This window comes from Talpa europaea (assembly GCF_964194135.1).
Source record: "Talpa europaea genome assembly, chromosome: 3".
NCBI classification, from domain to species: domain Eukaryota; kingdom Metazoa; phylum Chordata; class Mammalia; order Eulipotyphla; family Talpidae; genus Talpa; species Talpa europaea.
In genome coordinates this window covers 6,653,192-6,671,994 of record NC_140069.1, presented here as the reverse complement: position 1 = coordinate 6,671,994, position 18,803 = coordinate 6,653,192, and the positions used below count along the sequence as shown (strand labels likewise).

Sequence of the window (18,803 nt, the reverse complement as noted above, 5' to 3'; positions counted from 1 at the left end):
TGGTCTTCCTTCTCTTGCGCTAATTAAAAACTTAAAAATTTACAAAACAAAGCATAAATTGGAAAGCAACATAAAATTATAGCTTAATTAGTTATTTATTGTCAAGTACCTGCCTTTGTAACCATCACTTAGGACATAAACCAGAACTTGGCAGGGCATCCTGCAGGCCCATGCTCTCCCCTGTCCCAATCACAGACCTGTGTCCCACGCCCAGCCTATCACTTTCTTTCATCACACTTCGTCATCCATTTTCAGACATTATAATTTGACTTGTGCTTTTCTTTTTATTAAATTCAACTTTTTAAGTCTTAAAAAAAAACTATAGATCCTCTCTTTTCCCTTTATTTTCTTTACAGTTTATTTACTGGAGGATAAGCACCCTCGGGCCTGCAACCTTTCTCACTGTCTGGATTTTAAGCCTTCATGCTCACTGGGCATCCTCTGCTCCTCACGATTCCTGCAGACTGGACGCCAGGATCCAAGGCCTGCTCAGACCTAGCTGTGGCCCCTGTGCTTGGCCCTTAGAGTGCCTGCCAGGAGCACCTGTCAGCACAACTCCTTTTGTGCTGAGAGCATCCTTTGATGTTCATTTCCTACATTTGTTAATTCATTGGGGGTTGGAAATGGAGATATTTTAATTCTATACTTTCCTTAAAATGTATTAGCCTGAATAATTTTATGATATTTCCACTCAATGACTATTTGATGATCTTGAGGTAACAGCTCATTCACAAAGACAGAAAAAAATGTTTCTTTTCCTTTTTTAGCAGTTTCTGCAATAATCAACAAGTTCTTTATCATCCACTAGAGGTTACCAGCCTTTAAAAGTATCATTTTAAATCAAGAAGTTAAAAAGATTTGGGGCATTTTGGTTAAACATTTTAGCATTTGTCTAAAGTGAAGATTAAATTATTGCATCTTTGGGCAGTTGGGGATGTCTTCAGTATGGCAACTTTGGATGTGGCTGATTAGCTTGATTGTTTCCTTGCTTTCTAGAGGGACAAGATTCTAAGGCTTTTTTATATATTTCCTGCCCCAATCCTACAATCACACATACCTTCCCAAAAAGTTATTTTTAAATAAAAACTGGGACATGTTATTTTAAGACCATAGTCTGACCCTTCGTTATGCTCATGGGCTGGATACTCTTTCTACAACTTTCCATATTTATATCCCCAACCCAAGATGCCATCTTCCTTCTAGTTGTCGTATCTCCTTAGACTGGCTGTGACATTTCCTAAGACTTTTCTAGTTGTAAATGACCTTGACAGTTTGGGGAGCACTGGTCAGGTATTTTTTTTTTTTCATGTTTTTATTTTTATTTGTTTGTTTTTTTTTTGTTTATACATGCACTGGGTACAGTCAGAAGCGCGGGAGGGTGAGAGAATTCACCAGAGCCAGAGCGGGGAGCAGAGCAGGCAGAAGGACCGAAGGACACTGCTGAGGGGAGCAGCGGGCGGCAGGAGAGGTCTGCGTGCCATGCGGGACCCTCCTCCGGTGGCCGGGGAGCAGCCGGGGATCGAACCGGCGCCTCAGAGGCTGAGGGCAGCTTCGCAACCCAGCGCTCAACCGCTGCGCCACCGGGGAGGCCCTGGTCAGGTATTTTGTAGAATGGCCTTCATTTGGGATGTCTGATGTGTTTTTCATGATTAATGCTAGGTTTGGAGGAGGAAGATCACAGAGATTCTGGACTGTTCTCATCACATCCTGTGAACGTAACTGAGAGTTGACGTGAACCTTTATCAGTTGACTGAAGCAGTGTTGTTCAGTTTCCTCTATATTTTCCCCTCATTTAGACTGTGCTCTCTGAAGGAAAGTCTCTTTCAGAATAGCCATTGTTAAGGAAGTTAGCACCATGTCATTGAGGGCAGAGTATCTACATAAATCATGTGGAATTTTTCTGTATGGGTGATTTGATTCTTTATATCATTCAACCATTTATTTGTATCAGTACAGACCATGGACGTTGATCTTATGTTTTGGGTTATAATCCAATACTGTATTATTTATATTTTTGTTGAAGTTCCAGTTTTGGCTTTTGGGAGTTCATTTAGTTGACTCCTATGTCCCCTTGACATATCTCCACCATTATGGCTGTGAGTGTTTTTTTTAACATTTTTAAAATTTTTTGGCTCTATAGTCCATTTCAAGTTCATCTTGTATATTTCCTCCCTCTGTCTTAGAATCAGTCATTTCTGGTTCTATATTGGATATTGTACTAAAAGCTAGATCAGCTTTGTGTCCATTGCTAGATTTGCTCATTACTACTAAGTTGTCATTTGTGAGTCTTCCCCACTGGCAGAGCAAGGAAATATATGTGTGTATTCTAATCTGTGTATATAAACACATTCATAAACATTTCTGTATTTAACCACCAATATCTATATTAAGCTAAATGAATTCATGCTGATATCTCTAGCCCCAAATCATTGCCATATGAATCATTCTAGCCTTTACTCCTTGTTTATCTGTAAACTTCCACTCTAACAACAGAAAACTTGTCTTCTGCCATCTGCCATTCAGTTACTTAATTGTTGAATTACAGTGCACACATACAGTGGATTCAAGTTGTTAATGTGTCCCTCTAGTAGAAACACCTTTATCAAGCAGAGTACTGTGCTCTTTTGTGGTTCTTTTTGCCTTTAGCCCTCCAGACGCCACTCATTTCCAAAGTCACCTGGGAAACCACATTTTCTCCCCACTCTTTTTAGTGAGACTGTTTTACACTTTTAATTCAGTTAGATTCTTTTATCACAGTCTGATTCCATCATAGAACCCCATGAACTTAGAAATAATTTAAAAATATGGTACACATTAGGATTTACTGTTTGTGCTGTAAAGTTCTATCAGTTTTCATGAATGCATACTATTGTGTCTTTACCATTACAGTATCATAGCGAATAACTTCACCACCCTAAAAAAAAAAAAAATCTCCTGAGCCTTATCTCCTCACTAGCAGTTACTGAACTGTTTATTGTCTTTACAGCTTTGTTCTTTCTAGAATGTCATAAAAATGGAATTACAGAATCTAGGCTGTTCAGACTTCTTTCACTTTGGAATATCCACTTAAGATTAAGCCATGTCTTTCTGTGACATGACAACTCATTTCTTGTTATGGCAGAATAAAAACAACATCAGGGCCTCCCCTGGTGGCACAGTGGTTGAGCACTGGGCTGCGAGGCTGCCCGCAGCCTCTGCAGCGCCTGTTCGTTCCCCGGCTGCAGGCGAGGGTCCCACAAAACAACAACAACAACAACAACAACAAAAAAACACATCAATGGTGGGACTATTGAGAGATTATCACTACCTACTTCTGATTTTGAATTTCTGGGGCTACCACATCCATCTATTCCTGTTGTTAGTCTAGGCCATGAGGTTTTTAGCTTTGCTATTAGTTGATCAGATATTTGGTAATTTTGAGGGACTCAAAAAATGTCACCTCTCTCATCATCTTCCAGCACGCCCCTTTATACTTCTAATGCCCTTGCTAGTTCAGAAAAGGTGAAACACTGCTGCTGTGTATTAGTTAATGTGAATGTCTTTCCTTTACAAATCATTCCATGACCTTCTGCAAATATTTGCAGCATCTTTTTTCCGCCCCCAGGATTAACTCTAACTTCCTTAAGGTGCATTTAGACAATGACTGCCTGCGAGCTCACTCTCTTTTCCAAGTGCCCACCACATCTTTCACTCTAGATTCTTCATTTTCTCACTATTTCACAAACACTCTTCCATTCCTCTGTGTCTTTGCCAGCACTGTTTTCTCCACTGGCAATATTTTTTGACTCTTTCTCCCTCATTCTACTCAATTCAAAATATCACATTTTATGCCAAAATTTCTTTAATCCACCTAATCAGAATGAATCACCAAAAGAATCACTTTGATACAAACATTTAAGTAGCTAAAAGTATAGACACTGTCTTTAGGTTCAAATCTCAATTCAGCCATTATAAAGACACGTGACTTTATAAAATGGGATTTGGAATGTTACCTTGCTTATTAGTTATTTGCTTTATTAAGACAAAACATGCAAAGGATTTAACACTTTCTTAGTATGCACTAAGTGCTCAGTAACTGGGAGCCATTTTTAATGTCTCTCTTCCACTAAATTACATTTTACAGTATTGCAGACCTCCTCTTGCAAAATTATACTATCTTCAGAGTCTGACACACGGCTCTGCCTTCATTATACCCCTAACAAATATTCATTGGTGCTATTTTTAAAGCATGAATGGGGAAAACTCATGACAAGTTTAAGGAGAAGGGACTCTTTTAAGTTTAAGGTAGCAAGTACCTTATGGTGCAGGAGAGAGCAAAAAGCATGGCCATTGGACTTATCTAGAGCTAGGTTCAAATGCTGGCTCTTTCATCTACAACCTGTAAGATAGACGTGTGTGTCTAGAGAGTGTCAGTAACCTGGACTCTGGAAGACACTTCCCGGGGTTTGCCATCAGCCCGGAAAATTTTTCAACTGTGAGTCCTCAATCAACTTATCTAATTACTCTGATCCTCAATTCTCACCTTTTTTTTTTTTTTTTTTTTTTTTATTTATACAAGCACTGGGTACAGTTAGAAGCGCGGGAGGGTGAGAGAATTCACCAGAGCCACAGCGGGGAACAGAACAGGCAGACCGACGAAATACACTGCTGAGGGGAACAGCGGGTACAGCAGGAGAGGTCTGCGAGCCATGTGGGACCCTCGCTGGTGGCTGGGGATCGAACCAGCGCTGCAGAGGCTGTGGGCAGCTTTGTAGCCCAGCGCTCAACCGCTGGCCACCAGTGGAGGCCCATTTCTCACCTTTTTAAGGCTGGGATGTTAATAGTACTTACCTCACAGGGTTGTCATGTGGGTTTCAATGAGTTATTATAGGTAAAGTAGTGGAACAATGGTAGGTGGTTGCAGTACCAGTAAAGCACTGTTATTGCTAATCCAGGAAGCTACGGTGCTGTATCTACTACAAACACCAAAGAGGTAATTAACAAGTGAGCAAGGAAATGGTGAAGCAGGCTCTACACTTACTTTCTGCACTCACAAGTGCAATGTCAAATAAGAGGAAGCCTATTTTATTATTAAGATTTGGTAAAAGACTTGCCTTGACAGAGTAATGACATTAATATTCAGAGTAAGATAACTGGAACAGATTCTGATATTGTCAAACATTTTGCTATGGATCCTGGATCCAGTCAGTTATTTTCAATTCTTATCCCATGTAATGGTCCGTTAACTGGCTCCAGGTGAGGGGCCATCAGCTCACAAAGACATTTCACCCAATAACTTAGCCCTTTTTATTTACCTTGAAGAAGGAAGCAAACTTTGTATTGCCGTGATAAACAGAAGAACGATAAACGCACAGACCAAGTTGGACTTGAATACTTCATCCCTCATTTGAGAATACTGTAATTAAAAAAAAAAAGGAGAATAAATTACTTTGCAGCAGAATTGAGCTTATAGAAAGTGTTGAATTTTACCGATGTTTGGAGTGAGGTGAAGAAGCAAGAAGAGACAATGCAATTAAATATTAAAACTAACCGGAATCGGAATCGATGTCAGAACAGGCTTCACAGGACATTATCCACATCCCTCCCGCCAAGCTTCCCATGAGTGCCCAGGAGCACTCACTTTGCAAGATGCACTACCCAGTTTTTCCTCTCCCTAGGAACTAACATAATTTTAACAAAAACAGAAGAAAACACACCCATAAATGCAGCCTATCAAATTCACATTGATTTTCTTCATGAGTAAATGGAAGTCATTCAAGGATCTTGCTCTATTTCCAGCTAGGTGTGGGGACACAAGGACATGCTTTCCCGGAGAGTCTTTCTGCTCTTATAAAAACTATTGGAAGTTACGTTTATGAGACAGTGTAGAAAGCAGCCACGGGCCCTGCAGCCAGTGCGGCCCTTCATTTCACAGCAGACGCCAAGACTGATTGACCACGGCGCTCGACACCCTTCTGCCATCTGCTCAAGGTGGCCTGGGGAAACGAGGTAACTTTGTTTTGATCATCCAGAGTACTCAGTAATTTCATTGTTCGGCCTTAAAAGCCTCTGCAAGGTCTGCACGGAATGTGCGCTTGCCTTGGCCCTGCCTAGTTTCCTGAGTCATCTTGGAGTCACTACCCTGAAATAGAATCCATTTCCTTGAGAAGGAAGAAGGGGTTTTTTAAAAGTGAAAAACACCTTAAAATGAGCCTAAACTAAGTCTGTCATTTAACCTTAATTCCAGAGCGGCCTAGAGACTTGCTGGAGGTCACAGAGCAGTGGGGAACAGAAAGCTGAGCCAGGCTTTGGGACTCATAGATGCTGATTTGAATTCCATGGAATTACTGTACAAGGGAAGCCAGTCAAAAGCTCTCGGGACACCTCGGGTTCTAGGTCGATGGTACCAACAGAATGTTTGCCATAGGTCAATGAAATAACACAATGAGTCCAAATTTATCGTGCTGTGGTTTCATGATCAACAGTTTTGGGATTTTTATTTTCTTGCTGACATCCTGGTGTGGGTTGGGTTGCAGGCTGGATGCTCTGCATAGCGTCCTGGCTAAGGTTTGGGGTAGCCATAGCTGACTAGAGTCTGCACATCCATTCATTGCTCTATGGGGCCCTGATTTTCTTCTTGAGACTGGTGTCAGCGTGGTATCTGGAGAGGATTTTGGGACATGGGCCTGAAGAATCACTACAAGTCATCCTCACTCCTGATAAAACCTCAGAAAATCTCTTCCCAGTAGTGGCCAACAGTGCTGCCTCAGAGCAGAGCGCAGTCATAAAGACCACACGCACCAGCTTGAAAATAATGTGTTGTTACAAAGAAGTTCATTCAAAGAAATATAAATGTCTGAACTTTATTTAACAATCCATGCACAAGATCTAATTATTCTTTGTTGGCTGACTGCTTACTTATATAGATTTTATAATGCAATCTTTAAAACTTTGGTGATGTTTAGTGTACATGATGCTTCTCTTTTTTTGTCTTCCCTCCCTTTGTCTTCTCCATCATCACCACCACCACCATCATCATCACCATCACCACCACCACCATCATCATCACCACACTATCTAGGAGTTATAATGGAGCCTTCAGGGACTCCTTCCATAATGTATCTTATAGCAACTCAAACACCCAGTGATTATCATCAGGTGACCTTCTCTGATTTGTTGGAGGAAGTGAATTCCTCTTCTCTGAGCTGGGCTAGGGCATCCTGGGGTTTGGAACGTCTCATCTTAACCACTTCCAGTGCCTGAGAGCTCAGTTCTTTGCAAAGAATCACTTTTCATTTTGGGGCCAATTCTCATTATGACAAGGTCCTTTATTACAGACCACAAGACTATGTACTGATTCCTGTCCTGAATGATTTTGACTGATAGCTTAAAAAATGTCACATAATTATCATTTGTTCCAAGTTGTGTAAGGCTTCACACTTCATTTTTTCATATAGCAAAAAAGCTTGGTAGAGACAAAGTAGAGAGACTGACTCCATCCACTCTGTGAGCAAAGCCTCATGCTACCTGTCTGTCCAATAAATTAACACAACCCATCAGTTTTGTAACACTAAAACACGCCATTATTTTCATCTTCAAACTCCAGTGCATACCCCTGTTACATGAAAAAGAATCTCATAATATTTGTGAGAGTTGATATTAAATACAAAATAGTGAGTTTCAGATGGAATGCACTAACTGTGGAAGCGCGATGCAGAGCAGAACTACAGAAAGAAAATTCCTAATTGGCTCAGGATGTTAGGATACTGAGGTTGAGCGGTGATTCATTTCACTTCCTCTTGATTTGTGAAAGTCTGAACACTGGTTCACCGCTATATTAAGTTACACAGATGCCCCTCCTGCCACAGTTAGAGATCCCATATCCCACTTCTGTTCTGTCCTTACCTGGCCCTGCTTATCTTTTTTTTTTTTTTAAATCTTAGTAAAGAACATAGACTAATCTAGAGTTATACTACTTAAATTGAAGCCCAGTTCTACTACTTACTAAGTATGCAACCTTGGACAAATTTATTAAGTTTTTCTGCCACAGTTTCCTCATCTAGAAAATGGACATAATTGTAGGAGTTTTGTCATAAGGGTTGCTAGGAGGATAAATTGAATTATTATATACAAAGTGTTTCGAGCACTTGATAACCTTATCTACATGTTTCTATTAATCAAATAATTAGACTTATTTCATTGCTATACCTTTTAGAAGCCTGCCTTTCAACCACAGCATCACCATTCAGAACGTTTCTATTCTCTCTTCAACCCCTGTGCTTGTACTCAGTAGGGGCCTCTTACTTGTTGTGGACTATTTGGCCCATGATGTTAAAAAAGATTCTTTGAAAGGGAATCACAATATTATAAATGGTTTCTGGTCTTAGGAAAAGATCCTCCCCCCTTCCTTGCCTCCTAAAAAAGTAGAGAAGTAGAATCCTTCACTTTTCCAAGTACTTTAGGAAAGGTGTTGTTGGAGATGATTTCTGGACTATGCTAATTCACTGACTCCTTGATCTGCAAGAGAACTTGGCAATTATATAAATGTATTTTTTAGATAAGGAACTTGTGGATCAGATATGGGAAAGCATTTGTGAAGGTCAATTAGGAAGTCGTTAGTAAGTTTCAGGCTGGATCACATTTCTTTTTGTTTAATTTTTGGTTCTACTTTCTATTGGAGTTTTATTTCTCTTGATTTGGGGGAATTTTTATATTATTTATTTAACTTCTAAATTATTTTTCCCACTACCATCTCTTTTATCCCCTTAGCCCTTTCTTTCTCCCCCTCCCCCACTTAACTTTAGAAGCCACACTTCTTTCATTGATGTTCATTCATTTTCCTAAGCATTTACTTTACTGAGTCATCTACTCTGGGAATGTCGGATGTTTGTCTTTGCATTCTGATTTGCTTTACTACTATAACTCCCTCAACTCCTTCCATTTTGCTATAGAAGGCAGCATTTGTCTTTCCTTACAGCTGTATAGTGTTCCATGGTGTGTATGCACCACATCTTCTTGTTCCAATCTTCTAGCAATGGACAATAAGTCACAACGTTTGACTCCCAGTGGAGTGTTTATTTCATGAGATCATTCGTGGGCAGAAAATGACTGAAGGCAGTACTTAAGTCACCTGTGAAGGGGATTAATGCCAATTCAAATGACCTGCTCCTTGGAAATAATTTAAAATGCTTCATTTGAAAGCTTAGATGAGAATCGGGATGATTATTAATTTTTCGTATGTAGGATTTTGGTTGATTCAGGAAATGGTCAACATCGATTTGATGATTTGAATAATAAAGGTTAATGCTTAGGGCAAGTAGGCGCCATGCTATATGGTGCTTTATGTGGATAATCTCATTTCATTCACAACACTTTGAGGAAAATCCTACTCATCAATAATTGAGAAATTCAACCAGAATGTCAATGACTAGAAAACTCAAGAAGTTTGATCCCTAAGTTCAAACTATTATTGGCTCTATGTTGGGACAGGAACTTTGTTGCTGCTCTGCTACGGGAACACGATGAGGGACACAACAGTCGTGGAGCAGGTTTGCAAGGCAAGACTCTGCTACTTGAGTACAAATTCTTGTGCCATTTATTGAAAGCACATGGGCTAGTAAAGGCTGATCATGTGACAATGGTATGAGGAATAGGGTCCGGAGGGTAGAAGAAGAATGGGGGACAAGGTTTTATGAGGGACAGGGAAGGGGACTGTAGGGTAAGGAAAAATGTCAGGCTTTTCTGCCCTCCTGCCATCAGGATAGATGATGGATCCTTGGGGTCCTGAATGCATGCCTGATGGTGGGCACCTGGAGTAGGGTGTGGGCCTAGGTAGATGGGATTCACCTGGGCTGAGACTGGGCTTTTAAGGATGGCGTCACGGGGACAACAAGAGAAGCTGAGAAAGAAGCCGATGAGAGAAGCAAAGAAGCAGAAGCAGAGAACGCCAGGGAGCCCAGAGAGAGTGAGGACTTGCTGGGGGCTGGGAGGCCTGCCAGTCTCCCGGCCCCCCAGCACTCCTGCCTGCCATATGCCTGGTGAACCCCAATAAAAGACCTGCAAAAAACCATTGAGGACTCTGACTCCTCCTTTACCAGGTCTGCATGGGATCAGAAAACCTGCACTGTGCCCGTTCCTGCCTCTACAGGGACATCGTGACCATGTGTCAAGAAACATTTGAGTCAGCAAAGTATTTGATGTTATCACAGGCAGAGTTATCCCGAGACCACCACAGAGACAGTCACGTAATCAGGTCAAAAGTGGCCTGGGCGTCCCTGGGTCTGCCTTGTGATATGAGCTATACTCCATAGGCAGTCGAGGAATGCTCTGCTGTAGCTTGCAGAGAGCAAATAAGTCACCGTTGCCCATGAGTGGCCAACTCAGAGAATCTACGGCTCTATTACCTGATGCTACTTTGCTATTTTCACTCAGGTCTTCTTCTTCTTCTTCACAGTGTGTCAGCAATGTGACTTATACGACCAGAAAAGGGGTGTGTGAAAAATTCAAGTCTATGTAAATCTTGGTTAGAATGAAAGTGAAGTATGAGCTGGGCAAATGTTGGCCCTTAAAACTCTCTGTGAATTAATTTAATAAATGGACACAGCTGCCTTTTCATGATCGGTGGATATGGATCCAGCACAAAACAATGCAAAGAGCCCTTTTCTTAGGCTTGGAAAGGTCAACCAAAAAAACCAGTGGATTCTCTTTAAGTGCATCAGAAGAAAAGAGACCACAATCTTTGCACCATTAAAAAAAATTTTTGAAAGGAAAAATTCCCTACTTGGTTAGATTAAGTCCCTTCTAAAGAATTGGGGCAGGTAGAAGTGATGCTCCATTGTCCATGACTGGGGAGTTAGCTCTGCATTCTCTTGAAAGGCATCTTCAGAAATGAAATCAAAACCACAAAGACCTATGGTTCTTAAATCTGTTAAAAGAAATCCTGGAACCCAAGTCTGAGTTCATGAAGGAAAAGTTCATTCTTGATGCTTCATCCACAGAAGGTGACTGGGTATGTTATTTTGCAGAGGTGATAGAGTTTCTACTTCTCTACACCTCTGTGCTCGAGACAGCCCTGAGAAGTCTTCCTAGGTGTGTGGAAGAAAAATCACTGTTCTCTCCTACATTCTTCACTAAAAGGTGCTGACACCTCTGCAAAGATGGAGGGGATGCTTCTAATCAAGGCAATTACGCAGTTCATTGTTCAAACTAAAATCCTACTCTATACTTTTATTATACAATTTTATAGGTGAATTGGATAGATTTGTCTCCTTGGCCCAATCCTTATAAACGCTGATTTCATTCAGTAAAATCGTTGAGAAAAGAGCCATTAACTCCTACCCTGGATATTTTCAGTGATGTGGGAAATCAAACCCTCATTTGAGAGCTCATTTCATCTTTGGATGAATCTAGTTGAAGAAAGATAATTTCCTAGCAGATCCTCATTAATATTAATGTTAGTTAAATTAAAGAAGACTCTCAACAGGGGTAATCTGCTCATTTTGCAGGAGGAATTTAACCTCTGTCCTACTGCTAAGTTCATATACTGTGTAGCATGGCAATGGCTAGTGCATCCTTCAATGGATCATATGGGTAAAAGGCATAATTGCAAAAAAAAAAAAAAAAGAGCAAAGGGTTAATTTCCAATAATTTCTTATTTTGAAATATACCATTTCCCTATCTTGGTGTCTACTATCTGATCAAATCATTATCAGGAGTGATTTTAATGAGTGACAGGGATTTCTCACTGGCCTACTTCCCTCCAAATAATGTAACTTTTGAACAAAAGGTGGATTGCTTTATGTTTAGGTGCCTCATCAGGAACCTTGCAAACACATGCCTAAGGTGGACAGCTTCAGATGAGTGAGGCTGGTAAGATACCCCCTCAACGGTACTACATTTTCTTACATTATGCTCTTCCTTGCTGGCAGGGCTTGGCTGACATGAGAATTCCAAGCAGAGTTTCATAAAACTTCCAACCCATATTCTTCTTCACCTTCCCCCAAATCTACCCATCTTTGGGAGAAGAGACCCTTCCTTTCTTGACTGGCCCAGCACCCCAAGCCATGGTGAGGCCATATTTTGATAGCTATTTCTGTGTTCCTTGCCTGGAAGTCATTGGCAGTAGGTGACGGTGATGTTCACTCATGAAGCACAGGACTTTCAAGGCGTGGGAAAATAACTATTGACTTGACATTGTCAGAATTCTGTCATTCTACACAGAATAGGTGAAATTTGTACTTTTGACTCTGAAAATGCAGGCTTTATGGGACTGGAGGTAGCTAATTGGTCCGGTACAAAAATACAAGTGATATGGTACTTGATATCATTTGACTACCTAGAGGTAGAAATAGCAGTATTTTACAAGTGATATCAAGAATGAACAGGTGGGCCTCCCCTGGTGGTGCAGTGGTTGAGCGCTGGGCTGTGAAGCTGCCCGCAGCCTCTGCAGCGCCAGTTTGATCCCCGCCACAGACGAGGGTCCCACATGGCGCGCAGACCTCTCCTGCCATGCCCGCTGCTCCCCTCAGCAGTGTGTTTTGTCAGTCTGCCTGATCATCAAGATGTGTCTGATTCAGAAAATGAGTGAGAACATCTGAGACCATGTCATTCCCTGCATCTGAATGACACATGGAGACATTCAACAAATTTGGAATGTCTCTAAGAAAGAAATATACTTTTTCTCGCTATCTAACACCACAGTCCAACATTTAAGCAATCAGAAAATTTATTCACTTGCCTAACAATTTGCTTTGCCAAATTCCTCCTTAATTATCTTATCCCACTCATTTTAACTCCAACAGCTCATAAGAAGAAAGATTTCAAAGGTTGGGCTGCGTTTTCACTGAAATCTTTTCAGTTTCCATATAACTTCAATTTTCTTTAGAAAGAATAGAGAAATCTGAGAAATTCTAGACATAAATAAAAACCAACTGTACTCAGCCAAAGGATTACCTAAAGGTTCGCTTGTGAGACAAATTCTGGTTTTTATACAGCTGCGACAGAAAAAAGTAACATTAAACGAATGTTTTGAAAATACTCAGCACTCAACTGATTCAGAGCAAGGACCAGATAAGATGGCTATTATGATTAGGACAAACTATCAGAATTATTATTATCACAGAAAAGGTGGGCAAAATCTGATCACTGATGTGTGTGTGTAAAAATTGAAGCTCTCGCAGTGTCGTTTAATTTATTATTGGATTTCTTAGGACATGATTTCCAATTTTGCCTGCTCTCTCCAGCCTTGTGATAACACAAATAATTCCTTGACTGCTTATACCAACCAGTCTCCTTTTTGGACATATGGGCCAAGGATAATTCAAGGACTTACCATACCTCTCTCCACTTCCCTAAGAGGAGGTATTTTATGTGTTTGCTTATGCACTTGATTTTTACATGTATATGGACATCTAGGGTGATGATGTTGCCCTCGTTTCAGTTTACCTGCATCAGGGTTCTGGGTATTGCCAGGAGCCCGTGATGGGCTGTGTATATGTGGTGCCTACCTAGCTGCAGGTGTGTGCACCTGTGCATGTATGTTTACGTGAGGCAAATAGAGGATAAAAGAAACTTTCATGGTTTTAATTTTTCTCTTCCTTCTTTTTCTTTTTTGCCTCCAAGTTATTTGCTTTCTGCACAGCTGTATACTTCCTTTTAAGCACCCACCAGGCCCATCCTCAACACAAACTGTATGGAAAGAGGACTATAAAACAAGAGGACTTTGCAAAGTGGAGCAGAAGTAGGCTGAATTTTGGGGAAAAGGTGAGTCAGATTCATCACAATGACAAAAGGAGGAGGCCTTTTCTCAAAGAAAACAATGTCAGAATGAAGCAGAAAGACTAGCAAAATTGATAAAAGGAAAGAAATCTCATCGTTATTGATAAGGCTTCATTTTAACTACTGAAATGTCCATATAAAAGCATATGTTGCCAATCAGTTTTGAAGCCTATATTAAACATATTCTCATCTTACTCAGGATGCAGAACTGCTTCAGTCTGAGTGGTGACATTATTTGGGAACTGCAAGTTTAATAGTCACTCCAAATAAGTGTTTCCATGTGATTAAATCCTCTTAAACTACTAATGGTTTTGGATGGGTTTCTTTGGCCTGGAAACATCCCTACGCAATTGTAACTAATTGCCTTCCCATCCTAAGCTTCATTGAGAGGCTTATCCTCAGAGAGAAATGAGGACCATGTGCTGAAAAATGTCATCTTGTAAGTGGTTTTGAGTTAAGTCCTTCACTATGTAAAGAATACTCACAAATCAGTAAGACAGAGGTGAGTTCGATTGTCAAAGTAGGCAACTAAGACAAATGTGCAAATAGCACAAACAAGATAAATACACAGATGACACAAGCAAGACAATTGTGCAAATTACAAAAGGAGAAATACAAGGATGCAAACATAAAAACATAGAAACATTCAACCTCAACAATAACTACAGAGATAAAAACGGCAAGGAGATGCTATCAAGCCCTAATCAATTTATCAAATGCTTAAAGTATAGTTGTCCACAATTCTTCAGGGCAATTTCCAAATGCTTATCAAGTACTTGATGCTCATGTTTGGAATTCTTATCTTAGAGAAGTAATTAAGCACAGATGCATGACTTAACACTGCCAATGGTCGCTGCAATGTAGTTTTATAGTTCATGGCAGTGAAAAACTGAGAAAAGAACCAAAAATGCAACAGAATATGCAATGGAATTGGATGCAGTTAAAAAAAATTATTTTGTAACTGAATATCTCCTGGTATGGGAAAAGGCCCCAGCAAAGAAAGCTTCACACTACAAAGCAGTATGCACAAAAAGGCCCTTTTGATGAAAAACTGTGTAATAAGTACACAGACTCACATTCATGAAAGACCAGCATGATGGAAGCCAAATATTCAGAGAGGTTTACCTGGGTTGTAAGATCCCAGAATGTCTCTCTCTCTCTCTCTCTCTCTCTTTCTTTCTCCTGTCTTATATGCTTGGCAAGAGCTTTCTTTAGTGAAAACTCATTCTTTTTTTTTTAAGTAAGAAAAACAGTCACATAAAAGGAAAAAAGTCCCATATGATCACCAATATCTGACATATGTCATAAGCACCATGACTCTTCACTGTAATTCTGATTTCTGTTTGCCTCTGAGATCCGTAAACTCCCTTAGAAATTTTAGCCCCAGAGGGCCAAAATAAAGGATAGAAATTGGGGAGGACCTGGAGGAGGCCTTTGGTGACTAGCCGGAGTGCCTCCCCTACCCCCGTGGGGGTGATGGGAAGTGAAGGGGTTGAGCACGATCATTCCCGCCGATGGAGATGCAAACCTTGGATTCCATGACTTTCCACCTACACTGTTGGTTTTTGAGAGTAAAAGGTGGGGCTATTAATAATTCTATTGAGAAAACAGGTGTAAAGCTTGTTTTAGGCCAATCAGGAGATAGAATCATGATGGCCCTGGGGAGTTCAGATCCTCATTCCTACTGCTACATGACCGGGAGCTGATGTCCATCTCTCCATGTCACAAAGCCAAGGACCAGAAACCGGGCATCTGCTGCCCCAACATGGTTAACCCTCACAACTCATAAACACACTTTTCTGAAGCTCAACTGAAGAGATGTGTGTGTGCGCACGCGAGCTCCCTTGACAGGACTTGGCAGAGAAAGGGGTGGAATTTATGGTGTTCTCCCCTGAAACCACTGCTGTCTGAACAGATCCACTTTTTTTGATTCTTAGAATTCTGAACAGTATCACGAGGTCAGCTACAGGGGAGAGCCAGTCTCCAACATTCTCCTTAACTGGGGTCTTCATTCAGTAAATATTTTTTCAACTCCATGAGGCATAGAAAAGTAGGCTTCACCATACACTGCTCAGGCAGCTATGCTAATTTTTATAAGCAAATGTAACCAGGCAATGTCTGAATGAATTTTGTGTTCTCTAATTCACTCTTAAAGGTGGACAAGAGAACAGATTTACGTAGTCATACCTCTTTGTATTGCTTAAGCACCACAAAGCCCTTTCTTCCCTACATCTCCAAGGGAAAAATCACTTCCTTTTCTACTTTCTCTTTCAGAAAGCACGCTTGAATGGGCCAAACTTGCTCCTGAGAAGTACGGGAGGGCAGTGGTAAGAGAAAAGGTCTTAGTTTCACATACTATATATATTTCAACAATTCGAAGCTGCCTGGCTTTTACCCCCTCACATTTTAATGTCCCTGAAATCAGAATGCATTTGACTCCCCAGCGAGTCCTAAAGCCTTGTGTTGGCACTCCTAGCGATTGCTTCTTCTGGCAACCAGGGGGCAATATCAGCTGGGGCCCCTTCAGATTGCATTCTCTGAAGTTTTTTTAAAGACCACATTCAGAAAGTGAATTCAGGCAGCAAAGTTATGCAGATTTAGTTTTTATTCCCTTTTCTTTTTTTTCCCATCTAACCCAATACTAGGGTGTAGGCTTGTAGGATTCTTCACTCTCCTGGATGGCTGGATGGGTTTTTATTTTTCTACGTCCTTACTCTGAGGGTGTAAGTCCACTTTAGGGGGGTGGGGTATGTGTTTCCCAATATTGTTTTTTTTTTTTTTTTCGTTAGAGCTGCATAAAAAAATGGAGAATCTCTCAGTCGATGGTACCTTAACGTTAAGCCAACATGGCCCCTGGACTAGAGATGAATGACCTCTGTTTGACCTCTACAGGGGCTGTTTCTCTTTTGTCTGCAGCGCAGTAATGTTTCACTGGGATACAATAAACCTATAGACACAGGCACAAAGTAGACGCACACTGATACTAGGTGCTCTTTTACGGGTTTGAAGATCCTCAGGCTCTGAGATATTTTCCTATATAATCTCTTTCCATAACACTTCCCTTGTGCCCCGACCACATCCAAGGTTCAAAGAGGTGATGAAGATAGTAGAGATTGTCTTCTTCACCCAAGGATCTATCAGCGCTAGTCTGAGGGGCTCCAGGGAGAAGCAGTGTTGCAGGCATGGATCCCACCCCCTCAAATGACAGAGTTTGACCAAGCTACATAATCATTTCTCATTGTTTCTATTTCATCAATGTAAAATGACACTCATAATAAATCACATCTATTCTATACTTGTCATTTTTATGGGAACAGCTTAGAAGAGGGCCTGGTTTTTGATAACCAGCCAGTGACAGTTCCTCAGGGCATAGCCTCTGCTCAGCAATATCCCAGCCTCCAGAGAGGATCGCAGAGGAGACGCCAAGGAGGAACGTCTTCCTGACGCCAGGGAAATGGTGTGCCCCTGCCTCCACTCCCGGGGCCACGCAGGTAGAGCACACGCCAGAAGGGGCAAGGCTGGGCTGCCCAGGGGCGATGCCCCATGTCTTCAGGATGCTGCTCTTTGCTCCTCCTAAAAGCACCTCCCTTGGCCACAGAAATAAACCTCAAACACTGTCTCCCCTACCATTCCTGCTCCAGCACCAGATGTCTGCAGATGAGATGCAGACATGATTAAATAAAACATGATTTTATAAAAATTAGAAAATATCTAAATCTGCAGGAATCAGGTCATTAGCAAAGCAAGTGTATCTCTAACAATGAATGGAAGGGTTTTGTGTAGGTTTGGACACAGCTATTTACACAGGCTAATTGAGAAGGTTCTTTGCAAGACCACCCTGTTCTTCCTAGCTCCTTCAGTGTAACCAGGAAAGAAAATGCATTTAATTTGGACTTTAGTCCTTAATTATATTATGTATATGAAAAGTCCACCTGTTATTGGTGGGGAGTGGCAGTAGAGTGAGGCAAAGATTTTCTTCATCTTGTTAGTACAAGGACACAAAGCATGTCAAATTGTGAACTGCAGGTGAAGGTTTTAATTTTGGATTTGTAACCTTTAGGTCGCTAGCAAAGATACTCACAGGGAATGTGCATGTGCATAGAAGTGTGAACTCCCTAAACCAAGGACAGCAGACTCTGCCAGGCAGCTGAGCAAACTCACAAAAAATTGCTCACTGAAGCTTTGCAGAGTATCAGATCAAACTCCTGAAGTGTGTTTGCAAATTCCCTGCTGTTCATGCCTGAGGCTCCTGCAGCCAAGCGCCTCCTGTGTTCAGTCAGGGAAAGTCTGTTAGTTTCCATCAGGGCAAAGGAGCAGCCCTGTTAAGCATGGATGGCACCTGCCTTTACAGTTTGGAGCTTCCCACAACCCTTTACAATTTGGAGCTGTGATAGAGAGGGGCACGGGAAAAACATTATCCTCACTATGGCCATGGCAGCCATTCTCAAACACTTAACCTAATCAAAGCATCACCTGGAGCCTTTCATCATCACCTCCGAGGGAGGCATGCCCATTCTCCTCAATGTATAGAGAGGAACTCAGTACATTGCTCAGAGAGGCTGCTTCCCTTTCTGAAGGTCACACAGCAAGGAAGAGGCAGAGGTGGAATTTCAACCCAACTCTCATTCCACATCCCATCTTCCAGCTATTAGGCCTAGATTGGGGGGGACTCTGGGGCAGCGGACAATTGGCAAAATGGGAGGACAGGTGTCTGCAATCTGAGAAAGACGAGGTTATCGCTAATGCTTCCATCAAGCTATTGGGTGTCCCCATGCATTATGTACAAGGGTTGCAACTGTTGTGAATTCCTAAGAGCAAAGGTAGGTGGGTGCTAATGTATCCTGGGTGAATAATCTCCAACTGGAAGGGACTCCTTGGATGCTGCCAGTGAAGGGCTCTTTGTTTTTTGTGTCTTTTCCTGAAAGCGCAGAGCTGAGGCTCTTTATCTAACCAGCATTTCCTTTCATGGCCTTCAGTCTGCTCATGATTTTCAAAAAGACAAGACAGGACCAAACCAAACCAAACAAATACACAAACAAACAGCAAAA

General features: G+C 41.3%; 1 protein-coding gene across 3 annotated transcripts in view; it reads right to left on the bottom strand.

Moving 5' to 3' along the window:
- The window catches only part of ADCY8 (adenylate cyclase 8), a gene marked incomplete at both ends in the record, with an annotated part of 164,780 nt that overhangs the window by 40,830 nt on the left and 105,147 nt on the right, over positions 1–18,803 (bottom strand). For all 3 annotated transcript variants that reach the window (XM_084230786.1, XM_084230787.1, XM_084230788.1), the window contains one exon: positions 5,295–5,395. In XM_084230786.1, coding sequence (XP_084086912.1) covers positions 5,295–5,395 — 101 coding nt within the window. The remainder of the gene's footprint in view (positions 1–5,294; positions 5,396–18,803) is intronic.